This window comes from Hippocampus guttulatus, chromosome 3 (assembly GCF_054856545.1).
Source record: "Hippocampus guttulatus isolate MCC_2025c chromosome 3, RoL_Hgut_1.0, whole genome shotgun sequence".
Taxonomy (NCBI): Eukaryota; Metazoa; Chordata; class Actinopteri; order Syngnathiformes; family Syngnathidae; genus Hippocampus; species Hippocampus guttulatus.
The window spans coordinates 22,857,199-22,880,085 of record NC_141263.1 but is presented as its reverse complement, the minus strand read 5'-3'; the positions used below and the strand labels follow the sequence as shown (position 1 = coordinate 22,880,085).

The 22,887-nt window shown below is 42.7% G+C and overlaps 1 protein-coding gene across 1 annotated transcript; it reads left to right on the top strand.

Moving 5' to 3' along the window:
* Positions 1–760: 760 nt before the first annotated feature.
* tent4b (terminal nucleotidyltransferase 4B) lies at positions 761–22,482 on the top strand. The gene is made up of 12 exons (XM_086107473.1): positions 761–1,525; positions 10,829–10,952; positions 12,545–12,591; positions 13,884–14,004; positions 15,133–15,240; positions 15,312–15,440; positions 15,806–16,016; positions 16,674–16,800; positions 17,033–17,136; positions 17,744–17,973; positions 19,032–19,178; positions 20,546–22,482. The coding sequence occupies exons 1-12, from the start codon at positions 1,068–1,070 to the stop codon at positions 20,693–20,695; spliced, it is 1,956 nt and encodes a 651-aa protein (XP_085963599.1). The 5' UTR covers positions 761–1,067; the 3' UTR covers positions 20,696–22,482.
* Positions 22,483–22,887: the final 405 nt, after the last annotated feature.

Sequence of the window (22,887 nt, the reverse complement as noted above, 5' to 3'; positions counted from 1 at the left end):
TGAATTTACATTGTCCATATAGACAGTTTTTTTGTCTGTATACAACTACATTTTTATTTTCTTGATTTGGTTTAGTGACAGCTTTTAAGACGGTTAAGACCGCTTGGTGGTCCAGTACATCAGATCTCATGAGTGCACTTGTTTCCCCACCCCCACTTTAATGACATTAGTGAATACTGCATATTGTCAATCGTTGTTGAACGATTTCATCTGAAATGTTTCAATACATGAGCCTGGTTTCAAGTAAACATAATTTCGGACTCCTCAAGATCAATTTCTTCAGCAACACATTCGATAATTGTATCCTTAATAATAATAATATAATAATAGATTTTATTTATAAGCGCCTTTCAAGACACCCAAGGACACTTTACAATAACAAAAAACACAAAACAATACGGGTTGAGCAGCGGCAGCCAAAACGCGCCAGCGTTCACTCAACCCGAAAGTCAGAAAGAAACAAGGGAGGGAGAGGGGGAGAAATTGACCAGATACTTATTACTATTTTTACTTTGTAAATCCCATCTATCTATCTATCTATCTATCTATCTATCTATCTATCTATCTATCTATCTATCTATCGCTTCCAACACATCTGGAGGGTTCACATAAACCCGACGTCGTTACGTAACGAGCATGCAAAGAAAAAAAAACGCTATTACGTAACAAGCTCTCCCCGCCCACCCGCACCCTCCCCCCCAACTCGCGCATGTGCACTACGCAGCAGCTCAGCCAAGCTCCGCCATTGAGGGAGTTACGATTCCGAGGGAAGGGTCAGGGAGAGAGAGAGGCTCTACATCGGAACCGCACAGTCTCGTGTTCCCCCCTGGGGTGATAAAAAAAGGGATAACAGCCGTAACAGGTACCGGTAACTGTCTCTCGGTACTCTCGTCGCCTTCCTGTGCTCTATCGCCGTGTGTCTCCGCCACCTCCAAGGGACTAAATTGGAAGAAGTAATTGGGGGGCAAAGCGAGGCGAGCTAAGGCTAGCTTTGGCTAGCTGTTCACGGGAGGGAGGGGAGGAGGGGTGGGGGAAGGGGGTGGGTGATTCTTGTCTACTCTCGTTTGATGGATCCGCGAATCTCCTGGTTCCAACCAGAACAACGTGGACCCGCCAACAACCTGTGGATGCAGATCTGGGAGACGACGCAAGGGTTTGGCTATCTGCACGTCAACAACAGCTTCGGCATCCTGAAAGCGAGCCTCAACGCGGCGTCAGGAGCCGTCCTCCTCGCTGCTGGGACCGGGCCGTCAGAGTCGATCATGACGAGTCCAACCGGGGACGGCGAGATCATGGAGCAGCGGGACTTTGTGCCGCTAGAGACCGGCAACCGCAACCATCGAGCGACCCCGCCGAGCAGCAGGGGCCCGGCGGACGGGCACCCCAATAAGCGGAAACGGGACAACAAGGCGAGCACCTTCGGATTCAACTCCAGTCTCTTGAACGGTAGCCCCGGCACGGAGGGCCGCGACGTGTACGCGGGCACGCCGTGGAAAAGCAGGAACTACTCGGAAGGGATCGTTGGGTAAGAGAAAGTTTGTGTTTTGGGGTGCATATTTTAAGCATTTAAGGGCCCAAGGCCAACCCCCCAAGCAAGGGGCCCCCCATATCCTTACGTTGCAAATATTTTTCAATCAATATAAGTGTTTCTCGTTAACTAAAAAGTGTACATTTGGGACGATTCTCTCATTTGCTGGGTTAGATAAAGTCCTTCAAATCTCTATTAATTAATATCTAACAAACAAATCATCTACACGCTTTACTGTAATTTTGAGTGGCATCTTTTATTAAAATGACACATTTGTCAGCTTTAATCTTCGAGGTGAAAAGCATCACTTTGTCAGTCTCCACTTCATTTCGGATGACTCTGACAGCAGTGCTCCAGCGATGCAAAAAGTATCTGGCTTGTGCTGTTGTCTGTTGGTGTCATCCCGATAAAATTTTAAAATATTTGGTAGTTTTGTAAAAGTGGTTTGTTTTGCACTTGCTTTCTCTTCTTCTCTGCTCCACTGGTAAAACTCATTTTCCTCGCCAAGCACCAACTCGTTTGTTTTTACTTGTGCAATACCAAGTTGGACTAGTCCAATCCGCGAGAAGGGAGGGCGGCAGTCCAAATGATCATGATAAATGTATTTTTAAAAAGGGATGACATGTACAGTTTTTTTCCCAGACCGACACCATTTCAGAGTATTCACTTTTTGTGTACTAACTGATATTGTACTTTTGGAATGTAATATTTAATTGAATACAATGACAACAAATTGTGAACACAGACTTTTCTTTCTGATACGTTTCAAGGTTTCACACTGTATATTCTACTTTGTTTATTTTGTTTGTATATTTTTTCACATTTAGTGATTCTCACGTGTACCACGGGTTATGTAGTTAAAAAATAAACGGATATAAAATGTAATCGTTAGACTTTACAACTATATCAAAACATTTAGTTTAATGTTATTCTGAACTTCCTCAATGGTCCAAGCTTTGTGGTCGTTGGGCTTTAAGCAGGTGCTTGTTTGGCTCATGCCTTGGGCCAGCTTTGCTGCATATGTACACAACGTGCAGCCAATGCGACCGAGTCCGCCCACTCCACTCCATACTTGACACATGAGGCACGTGATCCACCCACTCTCGAACATGCATGCAGTACATTTCACGCGGCATGTGCAGAGGTCGTATTTCAGCAAGACTCACGGACCTTCAAGTCATGTGCATGCAAAGTTGCGGTGGGCAAAGTGTGGTCCGCAGGCCATCTCTGGCCTTCCGTGCCATTTTATGCAGCTTGGTGAAGGCCTGCTACATTTTTTTTTCCCGTTCAAGCTAGAACAATGATGATAACCCTCTGCAGCTACATTTATGTAATATGGTTGGTGTAATTATTTGGGTTTCCACACAGAACATTTTGCAATCAAGCATAGTTGATATTTTATTTCAAGGGAATATAACCAAGTTGATCATTTTTGTGCTCGTAGTAGATCCTGTAGTTGAAACTGTTTTACAATGCCGCCTCAGGCACGTGTACAGTAAGTCACATGTACAGCGTGTGTATATATAGTAGGACGGCATGTTAGTCAATATGTCAAACGCCGCCTCGTGGTCCCTGTGTTACGATATAGTACAAGTGAGAGCGTGGTCGCCCTCGGCTGAGTGACAAGACGTATTGTTTTACCACAGGGGCTGCACCGCAGGAGAGGTCAAGTTGTCTAGCAAGTATTCTCATAGGAAGTCATGGGAAAAGTCTGTTTTATTGTCGATTAGTATGTGGGGAAAATTATGCTCATGTCTGTTTCTTAAGAGGAATTACACTCACTGGTCACTATTTTGACTAGTTTTTATAAGTCAATTTAAGAGAGATTGGAAAAGTTGTGACCAAATTGCTGAGTTGACATGAACATGGACTGCTTTTGTAAGCAAGCGTCTCTCTGTTTGCAACCATGTTGTTTGTGGAAGCATTGCACATCAGTTGCGATGCCCAAAATAACAACATGTAGTTTTGCAAACACAATCATCAGCGGACTGTATTTTATTTATTTTGATTTTAATTTGGAGCCCCCCAAAAAAAAGATAGCCGGTGTAACGTGTGATGCATGGAACGATGTTTAAATGGTGTGTAACAGAGCACGACTGAGCTTTCTGTTTCCATGCTAAGACTCGTTTGTAAATGGAGACAATTAATCAGGGGCGGCCCGGTAGTCCAGTGGTTAGCACGTCGGCTTCACAGTGCAGAGGTACCGGGTTCGATTCCAGCTCCGGCCTCCCTGTGTGGAGTTTGCATGTTCTCCCCGGGCCTGCGTGGGTTTTCTCCGGGTACTCCGGTTTCCTCCCACATTCCAAGAACATGCATGGCAGGCTGATTGGACGCTCTAAATTGTCCCTAGGTGTGAGTGTGGGCGTGGATGGTTGTTCGTCTCTGTGTCCCCTGCGATTGGCTGGCAACTGATTCAGGGTGTCCCCCGCCTACTGCCCGGAGACGGCTGGGATAGGCTCCAGCACCCCCCGCGACCCTAGTGAGGATCAAGCGGTTCGGAAAATGGATGGATGACAATTAATCATGGCACATTTTGTTTGTAAAGGGAATCGTTCGTCACCCGGGTTATTTTGTGAATTTTGTCTATCGGTTTTGTAGCTTCACAAAGGTTGTTTTTTTATTTTTTATTTATTTTTGCTGTTTATATGTGTGTTTGGGTAGGCGCGGGTGTGTAATGTTGTTGGAAATTCCTTACATTATCGAGTTTATACCCACATTTGAAAGAGGACATTGTGACCTGAAAATGTCCGGTTCCGTCTCAGTTTTCTCTTTCCTTCTGTATGCTGCCATTGCGCATAGCTGATTTTCACCACTTGAGAGCAAAAACTGCAGTTGTGTCACTTGAACCACGTGGATATAAATCCAGCCCAAGAGCTCCGTAGTGTGTGCTTGTTTGCGACTCGGGCTTGTTTTTTTGGACTAACGGAGCCTTTTTTTTGTGCTCCTTCTCTTTGCATAAATTCATCTCTCTGTGATTTGAGGTTACAAGTTGCTGAAAATCTGCGAGCCATCGCAACATGATTTGTGTCCTCGCAAGCAAAGGCGAGGAGGGTGAAGGTGGGCGTACGTCTTGAATGCAGTTTTCCGCCCCGGGTTTCGTCTATGCTATATTTGGACATGTGAGACAAAGGCATGTGTTTATTTCTTTTCCACACCCACTTTTCTTGTTCTGTCTCTCCTTCTCTATCGCTCTGTTGCTGTTTCTCTCTCCTAGTCCAACCCGAGCGTCCCGTGTCATAATTTTGACATGCTCTCTACAGACTTGGGTTTGCGGAAGTCAAGTCTGTAGTTCTCAAGGCAGAAACCTGAGCCCCCTTTGTGGACGTCCAATCGGGGGAAAGTTCCCTCCCCTATTTGTTCCCCTATGTTGGTGTACCTCCGTTGTTGAGCTGCTTTATATGGATCCAGGAAGTCAGCATAACCAGGGAGAGCTTCTCATGTGAAATGTGCTCTGTAGTCTGTAGTTGTTGAGCTGGTCCAAATTAAGGAACTTCCAGCAGACGCTGGCCCAAGTCCTGTTTTACTTTTCCCAGTATGAAAAAATGGGAATAGAAGTAATCTGTTCCCTGGTTCAGCTGTGGCCACCGTAAAACCTCTGACTTCTTTTACGGGCACATTTTTCTAATATTTGTGTTCATACATAAGTGAAAAAGACATTAACCACTGTTTATTGTAAAAACTTTCAAACGGTCCAAAACACTCAGGTGACACATCGAGAGCTTACAAACAAAACACAGCATCGATGGGATATAAAATACAGTGGATAAAAAGTCAACACATCCCAGTTCAAATGCCCATTTTTTTGTGTTATTAAAACATGAAATTATTACAACAGTTTAAAAAAAATGCTCAGGGCTCTGATTAAAAAAAAAAAAAAAACGCAGCAGGCTCGATGTGGCCCAAAGGCTACACTTGGACCACATCTGTTCAGCTCCTAAAATGGCGGTTGAGTCAAAGGCAATGAAACAATGCCCGGTAATTCTGGGCTAATGCACGAAGCGATTAATCACTTAAGCATCTGTGGTTTAATTGTCCCAGCACACCCATACCGCTCCTGTACACAAATGTGTCAATTACTAAATACTGTACTGAGTGCGTCTCTTGTGTGATGTGACCCCATCCGCCTGCATACTTGGTGCCACCAGGTCCAGTCTGAGATGCCTGTGGACAACATAACTCAGGCCTCCCGTGTGGTTCTTATCCAGCGGATAAGCCTGCATGTGGCCCGCGCTGATACGGCCAGTAACGTTTGCACTTTTTGTTCAAGGGGCCGGACACGGGGTGATTGTTTGAATGTTTTATTGCCGGCGGGAGATGGGCCGTTGTAATCGATGAATCGTAAAGAGTGTGTGAAATTGATTAATCATGTCTCCAAGCACTTGTGGCAGAATGGAGCGCGCCATGACTTTGATTTTGGTCCAGTACTAGTTTGCTGTCTGAAGAGGGACAGCAAGATTTCCGCTCTGGCCAAGCAGTGGTGGTGATAGTACGAGTTGAATATGGTGTTTCCCAACTTTGCAATGAGCCAATGCACATATGTTACACTGAAAATCTCTCACCAGCACGCAACAACCCATATTCTTCGACTTTCGACCCAACATGAGACTGACGCTGTTCTATTGTTTCCTGGTGTACTGTTTTCATATAGTTGTAGTATTGTTATTTTATGTGTGCTTTGTTACAACTGCAGCTGTTGTGAAAAGCGCAATCTTAATGAATCAAAATTGTATTGCATTGTATTGTGTTGCTATTTTGATGTGAGCTGAGTTGTTCGTATCTCAAGTTTGAACTTGCAAGACAAAGCCCACAAAAACCAAACCCATCCAATTGACAGCCCTTATCTGGAAAAATCCACAAGCGGGCTCACTCATATGTCAAGGCACCAGGGTACTTTATTCATCCACATGGGAAATTTAGTGCTCCAATAGTCACCGCAATGAAAACAGCAAAGCAGGCAGGGCGAATTACTAATAATGTGAAAACCATGAAACGTGGCATCTACAAATCTATTTCCAAAAACATTGAAACAAAATAGAAGTTTACGAGTTTATTAGAAGTTTAACACCCGAACATCTCCCCAGTTGTGCTGTAAAAAAAAGTATTTAATGCATCATATTTTCCTTGAACACTGAGGTCATCTCATATGTGATTGGCGGATGTCGTGTCCCGGTGTGAAAGTGCACCCACCTTTCCTGGGTTCTGTGTTTCCATATCTGCGGTTATGACTCTGCTGCAATTTTCACCGTGTGAAATTGCCTGGTTGAGCGCACGGCCAATGAGGCTGCCTGTCATTACAACAAATGAAATTCTTTGCACCTCAAGTGTGAAGTTGCATCTTATTGCGATTCCCTCCATCCAGACCAGCATTAAAACATGACTCAGCAATGTCCCTTTTTGGCTGCCATTAACTTTTACAGTAGAACACGGCGACGCTAGATTCCAATTTTGGGCATGCGAGCTTGGATAATAAAATTAATCAGGTGCTGAAAGCAGAAAACGGTCTCAGACAAACACCGTAGTCGCCGGTGTAACAGGAGCCGGTGCTGCGCGTCCCTGCAGCCCCCCCCCCCCCCCCAACAATTAGCACCTCGGATCAATTCATGGATTAAACATTTAAGAATCTGCCATCTGTGAGACATGGACACCTCCTTGCCTCTTGTTTATGCTTGTCGTCTTTTTAAAGAAGCAGCGTGCCATGTATGGTTCTTACACCCTGAAGTCTCGGCTGGCGGTGTCACGTGACACTTCTGAATCTTTTGGTCGCAATCGGTTGGGCCACATTGGTCAAAACAGAGTCATGACGTCTGGTGACACGGAAGTAGAAGATTTCACTTATAATTACAGACTTGAGGGGCCACATTTTGTTATTTTGGTTTCACATGCTGCATTTTGGGGGGAGGACATTTTAAAAGCATTCCAAGGTGTCTTAATAGATAAATGTATGCATGCGCTAGTTGTTCGTTAACACGGCGTTGTATGTGGTAACCGGTTCTGTTGTTCAGACGGTAACACAAACACCTCTTTGACCTCATAGCCAGTTTTCGACTATTGGCGTTTTCATGCACCTGGGAACAGTTGTTAGTTGGAATATGCTTTCGGATTTTTCGGTAAGGAATGTTTGCTTGGTGGAGGTCTTCTGAGTTCCCACACGGAACACATTAGGTGAGGGAGAGGAAGTGGAAATGCCTCAACATGCTAGCCACGTGTCTATTCCGTAAACGAACACAATACTGCTCAGCCTCTGGCATAAGGATGTTACAGCTAGCTGTACATTGTTGGCCGTATGTTAAACTTGTTAATTGGTGCGAAACGTCACATTTTAGTTTTATAGCAAAATCATTCTGACACTTGTAAATGTTTTCTTGCACTTACTTATGAGGCACTTTCCTAATAAGAAAAGTTTTAAGCCGCCTTATGGTTTCCTCTTCTCCTTTACTATACCCAGTGTAAACTGAATCCACACCGTCAAACTAAAGTACTTAACACATTCAGTACCAGCCAATTCTGAAAAGACGTTTAAAAACGTCTTTGGGAGTGAATGAGTTAATGCAATTTCTAGCATCTGATTACAGCCCTAGTTATGTTAAGACTGGTGCTGTGTTATGTTTGTACACTCTCTATGTGTCAGCCTGAAGGGTGCCCAGCAGAACGCAAACCTCAGCCAAAGTAAAACAATCGGAATGTGGATCAGCATTAATTCTCTGTTTCACTCAAGTATTATTTGGTTTCTTTCGCAAAATTAGCACTCGGTGAGAAATGCTACTATTCACAGCAATCAAGTGGAGCATAATGCTGTTTTGGAAACACTTGTTTTCCTTCACCCAGGAGTACTCTGTTTTTGTTGTTGTTTTGTTTTTTGTTTTTTGCAAAAGATTACATAACCTTACTATAATCCAGGCAAGTGGGGATTAATCGGATGAACGGTGCCGCGGGGCCACAGGAACTGTAATTCAGTCCAAGGAGATTGTGTGGGCGAGGAGACTTTCTGTGACCTGGCCCGTTTACCGTGAAATGAAACTTAGGAATGAAACTTAAAATAGAGTTATGCTTTGCTGGATGACTAAAAGCCTTAATTAGTCACCCCCCTCAATATCTATCGATCGATCGATTGATCAATCTTTTTTTTTTTTTTTTAAAGACATTGAACCAGCATCATGTATGAAATATGTTGTGCCGTTTCATTTTGGCCCCAAAAGCTCCAGAGCCATGTTGTGAACACGCAGAGTGGAAAATTGACTTTCATTTAGTGTCAAATGAAACTTAATGGTCCTGTGATGGGAGGCTGGATCCTGCACTTTGCGCAAGGGAAGGGAGAGAAGGAAAACAAAACAAAAAAAAAGGGGATTAGTCGCTACATTGGAGCTTTGCCCAGCTTGCTATTTTGGATGATTTAAAGCAAACAAACGTAATCGGCTATCTCTGTGTGATAGTTAAAGCGATTCAAAATGGGCTGTTTTTGGTTTTATATTGTCATATACGGAATAAAACTACAAGATAGCTTTTTTTTTTTTTTTCTTCATTGAAGGGGAAGTCAAGTTAAAAGAAATCATCTGTTCTATATTTACTATGTGTTCTCTGCCCCCACCCCACCCCACTAGTCTGAGCATGGTATTCTGATTAATATTGCACACCTAGCCTAATTCCAAATTGTGGGTGGAGAAACTCAGTGTGGGGACAGTATTATATACATTTGTTGACTTGTCTTGGCATAATTCATCAGGGCTCACACACAAAAACAATTTCATAAATAGCAATGTAGTTGAACAGGCTCCTTAGTTGCAAAGAAGTGAATGTCAATAATGGGCGTCGCTTTGAATTCTGATGAGGTGTCGAATACTTGAAGACCAGTCATTGACACACTTCACTTACTTTCCCTGACCTACACCCAACAAAGCTTTGAAAGTAGAGGTGCAAGGATTCCTCAACAACTAAAGGGATAATTGATCATTATTTTCAGAATCTATTGATTGTTGAGAGAACCTTTTAAAAAAAAAATTAAAAGTCAAGTCACATATATTTCGATAGCCCTTAATTACAAACAGTCTCAAAGGGCTTCACATGCCCACAGTTGACGAGTATTCACGACATCCCCTCACCTTAACCCGCAGGAGGGAAAGGACAAAAAAAAAAAAACATCTGGGGGAAAAAAAGAGAAACCCTGAGAAGGGGCTGCAGATGGGAGAATCCCCCTTCCAGGATGACCAGGCTGCAATAGATGCCGAGTGGGCAACATTTGACACAATTTTGTACAAGGATTGTTACAGTGATATAAAATCCATTTAAAAAGATGAAAACGCCGCAAGCTAATTTATCTTGGTATTTAATCAAAATAAGACATTTGACAACATTTTTTTTTTTTAACTTTGGAAAAGCATGGCCAACATTTATGCATATTTTCTGAAATTTTACCGACCAAATTGAAAATACACTAATGCCATGTTTTTGAATGAAGTAATGGAAAGGAAATCATTTTTTTTGCCCAATAAATCGACAAAATAAATGACGGTTACTGAACTAATCATTGGTTGTGGCCCATACTTAGATGATGAATCTGAATGGAACCAACCATCTTATTTGATCTCCAAACCATTCTCAAACGGGTTCACAATCCACTGATATGAGCCGAGCTTGGGTTGTTTATGGCTCTTGTGAGTTTTTGGAGCAGTATTTCAGCGGCTGTTTTTGCAGCCGTGCTCCGTTCCCCCCCTCCGCAGATAAAGGCGGTCAGAGAAAGAGGTCGCCCTATGCGGGCAGGGTAACCTGTTCTCAAGGACGTGTGCCCTCGGCACTGCGGCCACATGACACCGCCGATGGGCTTCCTCATTTTGATTGTTGCCTTGGTTGCTAATTAAGCCGCTGGCCTCCGCCATACGTTCGCCTTTGTCATGGGTGCACATTCCACTTTTGTTTTTACTAATTATTAACTTCCCGCATTATGAGTAAAGGTCAATTCATATGAGCGTTTGTGGCTTTTTCTGCAGTAGCAGAACGTGTCCTGTTGAGCAGTTTTTGTACCTGTGTTTATGACCGATTGAAATCTGAGCTCTGTGTGCACCTTACGTTTATTTTGTATATTTCTTCATTTATTTTCTGGAAACCTTTGACCGCAGGTATGTGCTGTCAAGCTGCACATATATTACTTTTTTTCCTGTCATGATGGGTTTGCCATACAAATTTTTGATTCCGATGTACTATTCATTGACTACTAATAGTAATATTTGACTATTAATAGCTTCAATTTTTTAATTTGACTATTAATAGCTGCATGTTTTTAATTGCTGTTTGTTTTTTGTCATCCAGGTTACATGAAGAAATCAAAGACTTTTACGCATACATCTCGCCACGTCCGGAAGAGGAGAAGATGAGGCTGGAGGTGGTGGACAGAATTAAAGGCGTCATCCACAACCTTTGGCCGAGCGCTGAGGTATAGCTACTCCAGAGTCTCCACTTGAGTACAACGCATTTCAACTCTCAGTCTCCCTTCGATAAAGCTCTGGCAATATATGTTTGAAGACACGTAGCTAGAAATGACAAAAATGACCACAAAGAATCGAGCTCTGTCTTAGCTCCTGATGCTGCAGATGTCCCAAGCACACATTTTTGCAAGAGTCACTCCATTTTGAGTATCTGCTAATACAGAGCACTTCCAAATCGTCTCAATTGTGGAAGTGCAACTATTCATCAACAATTAATTATGTGTGGAGTAGGGGTGTCAAGCTCATTTGTGTTGCGGGCATTTGACATTTCGGTCCAGATTTTAGTAAGGATCATGGAAGGTGACGCACATGATCTTTCGCGGGCCACATAAAATGATGTGGCGGGCTGGATGTGGCCCCAGGGCCTTGAGTTTGCCCCCTGTTGTGAAGATACCTTGTTAAACTTAAAATTGTCCGAATCCTCTAAATTTCAACCGCTCACCAGTATGTATTCTCAGGTTTCTCTGGGGCTCCATGAAAGCAGATTGATTACCCCCCCCCCCAATAAGACATTTGCAAACACGTAATCATCAACATTTTTGCTGATTTTCTGACAGATGTTGCAGACCAAACCGAGCTGAATCATAATAAATACCGGTATACATTTGCGCTGTCGTTTGAGTGGAGCAGTGGTTCAAACCAATTAACAAATGCAATATATTTGTAACCTGTCAATGCTGCAGCACAAAATAGTAATGTCGACAGATTTCATTGAAGTATACGGTCAAAAATTCCCCTTTGTGCAGTAACAAAACACAGCTCTTAAATTGTCAGTGAATCATTTAATCATTCAATGGAAACATTGAAGAAATAAAAATAGAGCACTCCTAAGAGGAAGAAAAAAAATCTGAAAAACATTTTATTGCAAAATTCTGACGCCACACACCCCGTTCTGCACTCCCATTGAGTTGGCGCACCCCCTGTCCTCTACACACACCCCACACAACACTAGCCAGCGAGGCATCGCCTTGCACAGGCTGCGGATGGGTAGCCTGGGACAACCGGTCGGCGAGAGTTCATTCAGAAACACAGTTCTGCAATCGGCTTAGCCACGTCCACGCACACACAGACGCTACATTTTTATTCTCGGGGTTTAAGGGAGGGCTTAAATCTATTTGTGTTCAGCAAGCAGCGTGAGTTGCTCAACAGGAGATTTAAAAGTTGGAAGATTGGACGAGATCATTGGGTTTAAGTCCTATTTTTGTCTTTATTGTCACTTCTGATTTGCTCGACGACATGCTCCTCGTTGGAACTGGCTGGAAATTGGGGTGGGTGGAACCTGATGAACTGTACAAAAAAACAAAAACAATGTTTGCACCACACCTGTGGAATGCTTCATGAGAGTTTGGAGAACGCCATTTGCGTTAAAAAAAGAGTTGGGGGGAGGGGGGGAATAAACTCTTTTATAGCTCTTTTATTTCCAGCTGGCCTGTCCTCGCCAACTACCATTAGCCCGTAATTGTTACCGATGTTTCGCTGTATTTGCATGTTTGCTTCTGTTGTGTACTGAATGTGGTGCAATTATATTTGTTCCTTATAGGTGCAGGTATTTGGAAGCTTCAGCACGGGTCTCTATTTGCCAACAAGGTGAGTCACTAACACTTGTCGGGATCAGTGAACAATTATTAAGTAAATGTACAGGACTTTTTTGTTTTGTTTTGTTTTTTTAAGTTGGCACAAATAGTCAAATGCAGGGATGGCAATTTTCCGCGGATACGCGGAAATCCGACGTTTTATTTCTTAAATTGATCATTTTTGTGAATCGTCTAAATCCGTTGAGAAAATTTTAGGGGGGGTCAGGTACCTTGTCATCGAGTTTTCACGAGCTCTCCCGATCAGTCTTTCCATCTTCCAATTGTAAACAGCCCTGCGATTGGACGTGTATGATGTCTTACTTGTTGTGATTGGTCGCGCCGTCCAGGCCACGCCCCTTTACGCTTTTTTTCATCACTAGCCATTGCCATCCCTGCAAATGAGGACAAATACCACGAGTGGCATTAACCTTTTCACTTAATTCACGCTAGTATACAGTACGTTAAAGCCTTTGAAATATGTTGCTAACCAACAAGCAGCACCGACTGAGGTACCCAAACAGTCTCTCAGGTTGAATGGGGTGTGATTGTATTTTATGTAATCTGCCGAATATTGCTGCATTTGCACAATCGCCTTTCTAATTTAGATTTTCACTCGACATATATTCAACTATACCGTTAAAAATGCATGTTTTGTCAAACAAATGCCGAGCCTGCAATGCATGAAATGAACAAAAATGTCAAACTAATCAAGTACACTCTCACCCTTAAAGTAGTTTGCCTGCGTTTTTATATTCGTAGCTGTCCTACAAGTATAAAAAGAAGTGAACGGAGATGTGTGTACCTCTTGTTTTTATTGCACAATTTGTTTGTTTGATCCAGCTCAGCGGAGACGATGCCTTTAATGGCAGGTAGCGTTCCACGTGACTCTGACAATGTAGTTACTCCCTAGTGTTGTGTTCGGGCCCGAGATAGTCATTTCGCCCGGTTTTGCTGCATTTCTCTCCTTTCAGTCTCTTTGTTTTTTTGTTTTTGTTGTTTATTAAACTCCTTTTTCACCTGACACAAATTGTCCTGTACCATTAACAATATATTTGTACAAGGCGTCCCCTAATGCACACTTCCGCCCATCTGCAGTTTGGTCAGTAAATTCTCTGTAAAACGGTACAGAGAAGTTGCCTTACATGTGTTGCGTTTACCACATTTTTCTTCTTTTCTCATCAATGGTAATCTCTGGTTCTGACATCATCAAATTTCAAAAACAAAAAATAAAACACCAAACTTCATGGAATCTGTTTGCTTGCCTAAGTTCTAAGTGTGTTTTTTTTCCTTCTGTGGTCTCCACAGTGACATCGACTTGGTGGTATTTGGAAAGTGGGAGACACTCCCCCTGTGGACACTGGAAGAGGCTCTGCGAAAGAGGAACGTGGCCGACAAGAACTCGATCAAAGTTCTGGACAAAGCCACGGTGAGCGTGAACATACTTTCAGTACACATTAGTCTTCACTTTTCGAAATAAAAGCGAGAAGTTGTCAGACAGGGAAACCCCAAGGAATGATCTCCCAGGCTAATAAGTGCTGTGATGGCGTTGCCTTGCGTGCCCCACTTTCAGAACATTTCATCCCTGTATTTTACAAGTGCTTGGACAAGGAACGAGTAAGGTGAACGCGGGTGACAGTGTTTTTGTTTTTCCCTTTCTATTGCAACAGATGTTTTTTCTCCTATTGTTCTTAGTAAGCTTTCATTGTCTCATTATCTGAAATAGTACATCATAATTGTCCACCATTGATGAATAAACAAACGATTGCGGTTAAAATGTCAAACCAGGTCGCCCCCGGGGACCACATGAGTTGCCTGCAGGCCTCTTCGAAAAATAGCTCACTTGCGATGGGACATGATAATTTCCCAGGAATGTTGTAGAAGTGGTTATTTGAAAAACTCTTGAACTCTTGTAAAGATTTATAGAAGGAACAGTTGCATATTGATGTGCAGCTGTGAACCAACTTTGTCAAATATCTTCTTTTTCAGACTAAGTTGCTCCGCTGGTCGCACCAGTCAAAAAATGCATCATGACGAAGAAAAAAAAACCATGTTGCATTTCTGGGGAAATTAATTTGACCAAGAACAACAGTGCTCGGACTCGCAGCCAAAATCCCCATTCTCTAATCGTGTTAACAGTTGGGTTCAAAACTTCCACTTCAAACTATGGAAGTATTTTAGTTCTTTCTAATTTAAAATGGCTGCCCTCAACTACAATCCTGTGTTGCATTGTGGCCAAAGGTGGAATCCTCTTTGATCGTTTTGCCTTTCAAATGTATGCAAAGTATTTGCCAACTGCCAAAATAAAGTCGAAAATTAAGAAGAAATTGAAGTAGAAGGAAAAGAAGTGGATGTAGTAGTCATGGCAACTAACGTGTAATACTCAACTGTATATTGCACGTCGCCATGACTACTTCTTTTTCTTCCTGTACTTTCTTTTGACAGTCGGCAAATACTTTCGAAACGGTGTCACGTTAAAAAAGGTTTCAAAGAGATGGGGAAAAAAGTAGGATATTACCATTGAGTTCTCATTGTTATTGGTGTCCTGTCTTCCCAGGTACCCATCATCAAGCTGACGGACTACTACACGGACGTCAAAGTGGACATCAGCTTCAATGTGAAGAGCGGCGTCAAAGCGGCATGCCTCATCAAAGAATTCAAAGAGGTACTGTTGCTTCAAGAAGCCTTCGCTTTGAGGCCAGCGAGATATGCCAACATGCTATTCCTGGTGTGTAGAAATACCCCGTGCTGCCTTACCTGGTCTTGGTGCTCAAGCAGTTCCTCCTGCAGAGGGACCTTAATGAGGTTTTCACCGGCGGAATCGGCTCCTACAGTCTCTTCCTCATGGCCGTCAGCTTCCTGCAGGTGTGTTGATGCTCCAAACACACTAACACAGTGTTTCATGAAACTTTCTGGGTCCACTGGGAATGTTATTTTTGTTTTTTAAGGGCCAACTCATTATTTGAAAGCCAATTCTTACAAGGATTTTCCTGGCACAAATTGGGGGAGACAGACACAATTCTGATTATATGCACATGTGCCCCTGACTGGCTGAAACATTCTTTTCTAAAGTATTTACACTACTAGTACAGTGTGTTATTGTTATTTAACATTTTATAGCCCCTAAAGTGATGCCTCACAGATCAGAGGTTTGAGAGTTGCTGTTCTAATCCACCACGGCCACCATTTACAATCCTGGACATTGTTCTTATTTTTGTTCCCTCCACTAGCTCCACTACAGGGAGGACGTTTGCAGCCCCAACATCAACTTCGGCGTGCTGCTCATCGAGTTCTTTGAGCTCTACGGACGCCATTTTAACTACTTAAAAACTGGCATCCGTATAAAAGACGGCGGCTGCTACGTGGCCAAAGACGAGGTTCAGAACATGATGGACGGCTACAGGCCCTCCATGCTCTACATCGAGGACCCTCTACAGCCAGGTGGGAATTTATTTATGAACACGCTACATACATTCTTTTGCACCAGTTTCCACTTTGCTGCAGCGGTCATGTTTCTCGTGCCGCTCAGTCACCTCTCGAATGAAGTTCTAAGTGCCTGTCACCAGTGGATCAGAGACGTAATGCTGAAAATGTGCACACGTCTGCTACAAGCTAAGTTTTGGAAGCAAACACGAAGCTGTAGCGTCCATTGACGAAAAAGATATTGGCTCACATCTCCTGTCCCATGTAAATCCACTTCAATTCCAAGCCAACTCCCAGTTCCACATCCGCATCGGCGCTCCGCGCTAACGCTCCTTTCTTCTCATCTATGTGTTGTGTTGTGTTATTTTTGTTATTTTGACTTCAAAATGGCGCCGCGTGAGTGGCTGCCTTTCCAGCAGCTCCTATATTTTGTTGTTCTACTTCTTCCTTTCATAACTTTGCTGCTGTGAATTGGGAATTTCTCCATTGCGAGACTAATAGAGGTTTTTCTTATCTTAATATCGTTTATCATTTTGGGAAAAGCGTCTGGAAATGACAAAACGAAATACGTGTGCTAACATTACCTTGACCTATGGACACTGCAGTATTGAACTCCACAGTGTCCGGTTGGCCGCAGCTTCCCGTCTTCTCAACTATATTCTTGTTATCCCGCAGACAATGACGTTGGCCGCAGCTCCTACGGCGCCATGCAGGTGAAGCAAGCATTTGACTACGCCTACGTGGTGCTCAGCCACGCCGTCTCACCCATCGCCAAATACTACCCCAACAATGACACAGAGAGGTAAGCGCATCTCATTGTTCATGGCAAATAGCCAGCCTCATTTATTCGATAGTTTGTTTTGAAGGCACGAGGAGCGGGGGGGAGAAAAAAAAGCATCTTTGTAATTGCAGGTTCTTATATACAATCTTACTGCCTGCGTTTCTTGTAATGAGACTTTAAATACTTCCCATTCCGTTGTGCGAGCTCATCTGTGGCATTCTGCTGTGTCAACACTGTTGTTCCTTACTCGCAGCATGCTTGGCCGAATCATCCGCGTGACTCAGGAAGTGGACGAGTACAGGGAGTGGATCCGAAAGAACTGGGGGAGCTCGTCCCAGAAGGATCTGCCGCTTAACCGTACGTCACCCAAAACAAAAGTTCACTCACACTCAACGAGGGATATCCTAACTTTTTTCCACTGAGGGCCACAGAGAGAAAAATCAAAGGCAGATGGGAGCAGACCATCAATACATTTCCTGTATCAATTAAAATTTCATATTTAAACAGTCCTACACCTGTTGTGAATTTTGCCATTCAGCTCCTTAGAGAAGAAGATGTGCAAATATTCCTGTGACTGAACAGTTGGATGTTCAAAAGTTTGGAGGTCAACTGAAGTTCACCTGTAAATGTCATGCTTTCTTGGCTCAATTTGAAATTTCGCTTGAAAGCCTTTTTGTGACTCGTGTCTGCACTAGGAGCGTCATTTAAGTGTTTCAAATAAAACCTGTGATATCTCGTAACATTCAACTTTTGTTACATTTGTATTTTGAACCTAAAGCATTTTTGCACCGTGTTACAGATTTTGCGGATTTTCTCATCAACTTTTTATGCAGGTCACATTTAATTTTATGGTATGAGAATAAGTGGGAGGCCCCCCCAAAAAAAAAAAAACATACTGCAAGCTTTAAATTTGCCTGTAAAGCCTGAAATCTTGGCTCATGAATCCCTTTGGTGCTTATTTCAGGAAATGACGTGACACTGTTCGAGTCCCAACAGCTGGACCAGTGCAACAACAATGTTCCGGACGAGGAGGACGACGAGGAGGACGACGAGGAGGACGACGTGGTAGTGATCCTGCCGAGGAGCAAAACCTCATCGTCCAACTCTTCTTCATCGCCGTCTCCTTCCCTGCGCTCGTCGCCGTCCTTGTCCCCACTTTCGCCCTCCACCACATCCTCCAGCTCCAGTGACGGGGTTCGTCCTTCATCTTGAACCTCATGTTCTTGTTTCATGCAAGTGCAGTGGGGACACCCTCAAAACTCTTTTGCAAACATCGCTAAGGATTTTTCTCTTCATACCTAATGGAAATGAAAAGAAAATCTTTGATATTTTTAAACATGCTTGTAGTTTTCAACAATGTAAAAAATGGGGGGGGATACAACAAAGCCCCTAAAGTTGGAAAAAAACACGTGCTTTAAAAAAAAACTCCATTAAAAAAATATATACAGTATATATTTTGATTACATCAAACAACAAACAAATGACATGCAAATAAAATGAAATGAAGCCAAAACATGGCGACAACAGGAAAGGATTTATTTATTGAATTATTGAATTATATTTATTTGCTTGTTTGTTTTTCATCATTCTTTTGTGACCTAACAAAATCTAGATTGTTATTATGTTTTGTTTTTCTGGAATTTAAAAAAAAAGGATTGGTGTGAAGGTGAAAACAAAAAATCATATTAAGTAGCAGGGTGCTGTTTTATTGCACTTTTCATTGTTTCAAAGCAAAAAATGGTGCAAGTAAAACAAAAAAAAGTTATTTTGGTGACCCAGAAGAGAGACATACACCAGACATGTACCTTTAAGGAAGTCATACATGTCAGCGGGCTCAAAGGGAGTGGTTGGCTGCTTCCTGTGAAAGCTGTTAGTTTTGTTGTGCAGAGTAAAGAGACACGACTCGCTTTCGTCTCCTTGTGTCATCTCATCTCCACAATTGGTGACTCTGCAATAATATCGGAATGCGACCGTGACAACAACGTACACGTGGTGCCTACACGTGTAGTTGACTCGTGAGCGATGCTCACGAGTCAACTAATGCCAGTGCTAGCATGCATGCCATGACGATCAAGTTGCCCGATTTTTGCCAGCGCAATCAGCAGCTGTGGTTGATGAGCAGCTTTCCTTAAGACCTCAAGTTAAATACTCAATTGGTTAACGTTTGAATGGAAGATCTTAGGCCACTGTACGTTATTCGGAGTTGTACAGCGAAGTCCTCATTATCATCCTGTGGTTTTTTTTTTTCCCAGGACTCGGACGGCACACCATGCAAGACGGCCAAGCAGCAGTCCGGTCGAGCTGCCAGCGCTCACAGAGAAAAGTCAGCCGTGGTGACCAGTCACCGGACGCAAAACCGCACGACCAGCACTCCACCAGCAGGCAACAAGGGAGGAAAGGTGTGCTCCGCTAACATGATAATAATAATAATAATAATAGATTTTATTTATAAGCGCCTTTCAAGACACCCAAGGACACTTTACAATAACAAAAAACACAAAACAATACGGGTTGAGCAGGATGTCGTTTACGCAGCAACATCGACCTGAAAGAACACTCAAGTTGTTCAACTTTTAATGACAATTTAATCACAAAGTAGGCATGGTGTGTTAGTGGTTTGTGTGTCTGACTCACAGTTGAGGGGTTCTGCTCTGGCCTTCCTGTGTGGATTTTGGCGATGGTCTCTTCTTGTACGCTATATTCACGAAACGCTCAAATGTTTTTTTTTTGTTGTTGTTGTTTTTTTTTTTTTTTTTCAAAAATACAGACACTAGGTTCAAAACGTTTGTGGCGAGACCTATTCTCCATCGATTGGTTGCCAATCATTCACAAGGCAATACAGCGGGCGCTAAGTAACCTTTTTTAAATCGATTATCCTGTCAATTATTCCATCGAATATTTAGGTAATTGGACCCAAGGAAAAATAAGTTTGCAGGAATAAAACGTTATTTTTGTCCTTTTTTTGTTGTTGTTGAAAGCGACCCCACACCATGTGCATCTTTTTACTTTTTCTGAATTCCTCGATGACAACCATATCCGATTGACTGAGTGTGTGTGTGCCTCTACAACAAATGTCTGTGCGGTGAACTTGGGACAGTGGCCAAACATTGTTCTGAGTGGCGGAAATTGAGTTTTATTATTAGTATTGAGCAGAGTTGGCAGATCCAACCCTGAACAAACAAATGAATACCACATTTAAATTTGCACCTCCAGACAATACAGACTAGTCTTCAATGAACCCAGAATGTTTATTTTTGAACCAGAACCTCTCAATTGCGCGGCCGAGATGCTAACTGCTAGGTCACTGCTCCACTAATACATCCATCCATTGTATGAACTGCTGACCCTCACTCAGGTCGCGGGTGTGTTGGAGCCTATCGATAGGCAAGCTGTCATTGGACGGTAGGCAGGGTACACCCTGAAATCCTTGCCAGGGCACACATAGACGCACAACCATTCACACTCAGTCACACCTACGAACAATTTAGAGTGTTCAATTAAGCATGTTTTTGGAATGTGGGAGGAAACTGAACCGGAATACCCGAGAAAAACACCCACACAGGCACAGGGTTGGGGGGGGACATGCAAACTCCACACAGGGAGGCTGGAGACGGATACGGACTCACGACCTCTGTGCCGTGAGGCGGACGTACTAACCAGTCAACCATTGTGCCGCCCTCGCCCGATACAGTGTTAAATAATTGTGATTGAATTAGTTCCTCCAGGCAATCATCATACACCCTTTCTCCCTACGTCTACCTTTCAGGCCCGCTCTCATCACAAGGGCACCCAGCAAAGCTCCCCTCGCTCCTCTGGAAACGGCAAAAGTCAACCAAGTAACCGGCCACACCACCAGGGCAACGGTAAAAAGAGGAAAAATCTGCGGGACTCTGCACCAGAGGAGCTCTGCAGATAGGGAAGTAGCCTTTGTCACCCCACTCGCCATGACTCTTTAAAGGAGGAAAAAAAAATTAAAAAAGGAGAAGAACGAGCAGTTTTCTCTCTGCGAGCCAGCACTCTATTGTTCTTTTTTGCCTCGAGCGCCTCCTGATGTACAGGAGAGGAATCTCGTCTTTTGGAGCAATACGCCACAGACTTCTGCTGTTGGGGAAAAAGGTTTCTATAAAAAGGAAAAAAAAATAGTGGAAACGGCTTCAAATGTAAAAAAAAATATATTGTTGTTGTTTTTTTTTCAATGACAGCATTGAGGTGTAACTTATGCATGATTTTTTTTGGGGGGGGTGATTTTTGTTATGTCTGAACAGGTCATAGGACAGTTTGTAGGGGAAAAAAACTCTAAAAAGAAAAAAATAACAAACTGTTTCATAGGATGATCTTTTTACAAAAAAATTCACCCACAACTTTTTTTTTCTGTCACGGGTGTCTCGTTGCCATGCCAACATGACCAATCATCATCATCATCAGCATCATTCTTTTTACTGTCCGTCTTTAACCTTTTTGGTATTTGCACGTGTCCGTATATGTCAGGGTTTCCCCAACTTTTCCCACACAAACCTACTGAAAATGCAACACATGCTGTACATAAACTAAAAATACTAAACAATAAATAAAAATGGACGATCAATTAAACACCGATTTCACGCCCGCCCCCTGACTACACCGTTCGGGAAACCCTGCCTTATAGGGTGGAGTTTAAGCGGCATTTACACAATTTTATTGAGATCTATATACATTAAAAATGTGTTAGCGATACAACTGTGGCGACAAACTTGTGTATTTGTTAAATGTATTTATTTTTTTATGGATTATATGGCTATGGTATATGGATATATGGATAAATATATACAATATGAGCCCTTTGAGGAGGCTATATGTTTAGATGCTGCGATGTGGGGGAGGTTTCATCAGGTACAATGACAACAAATGTTTTTTTCTTCCTAATTATTATTGGCAGTTGTGACCAAGTTGACAAGTGTGAGAGACCATTTTACGAGTCATGATAAATACATACAGTATATATATATATTTTTGCTTTATTGATTTTAATGTGGCTGGTCTACTTGGGTGAAAAAAGGGAGGTTACATTTTGTTGTATGAATTGAAAGGAAAATTTTCTCAAACGTTCAATAATTTACTACAACTGTGACAACTTTTGCCACGAAAATGTGTTTGGATGATCATTAAAATACCTCAATACCCCCCTCAAATTTGGGAAAACCATGTTTTTAAGACAGCCCCCAATTCAGTTGTCTTTTGTCATTGCAGTACAACGTGTAACCTATAGGTGGTGCTATTACCCCACTGTGAAACCACAACCCTTTGGCCTCGTACTGCATTTAAATGTTCGACACAATATCTGCAACCTACTATTAATTATCAACAATGAGAAATATCCAGTTGTTATTCATTACAGTCAGCAAATACAGACGTCTGTATTTTACATTTTAGAAAATCTTGGCAGCCATTTTTAATACAATACTAGATTTAAATGCAGCACCTAAGCACTTGTGTTGTGGTATATGAGGACATGACGATATGATTATGTTCACAATAGGAGTACGGGATAAAGTTGGGGGGGGGGGGCTCCCTGAAAGTTGAAAGGATTGGCCGTGTAAAGTGTGAATGTCCCGAAGCGAACACAAACCTTCCAGGTCGTCGAGGAAGGTTCCCAACTGTATCGACTGTATCGTCTTTGCTGCTTTTCACCAATTTCATGCAATAAAAACAAACAACAACAACAAACAGCATTGCCAATACATGTTTTCTCCCCTTTGTTTTAGACATTTTAAATTTGATTTCCTAATTTACATATACAGTACTGTATACACTGTGTGTACTCACGTATGTATGTGCTGTGCTTGTGTGGGTTTTCTCTGGGTACTCCGGTTTCTTCCCACGTTGAAAAATTTACTTGGTCAGTTATTTGAACACTAAATTGTAACTCAGTGTGATTGTTTGTGTGTATGCATGGTTTTTCGTCTATGTGTGCAATTGGCTAGCAACCAGTTCAGGGTTTACCCCTCCAACTGCCTGAACGACTGGAATAGGCTCCAGCACGCCCGCGACCCTCTTGAGGATAGGCAGTACGGATCTATCTATCTCGACAAGCACATACATTCACATCGATTAACAATTTAGGGTATTCAA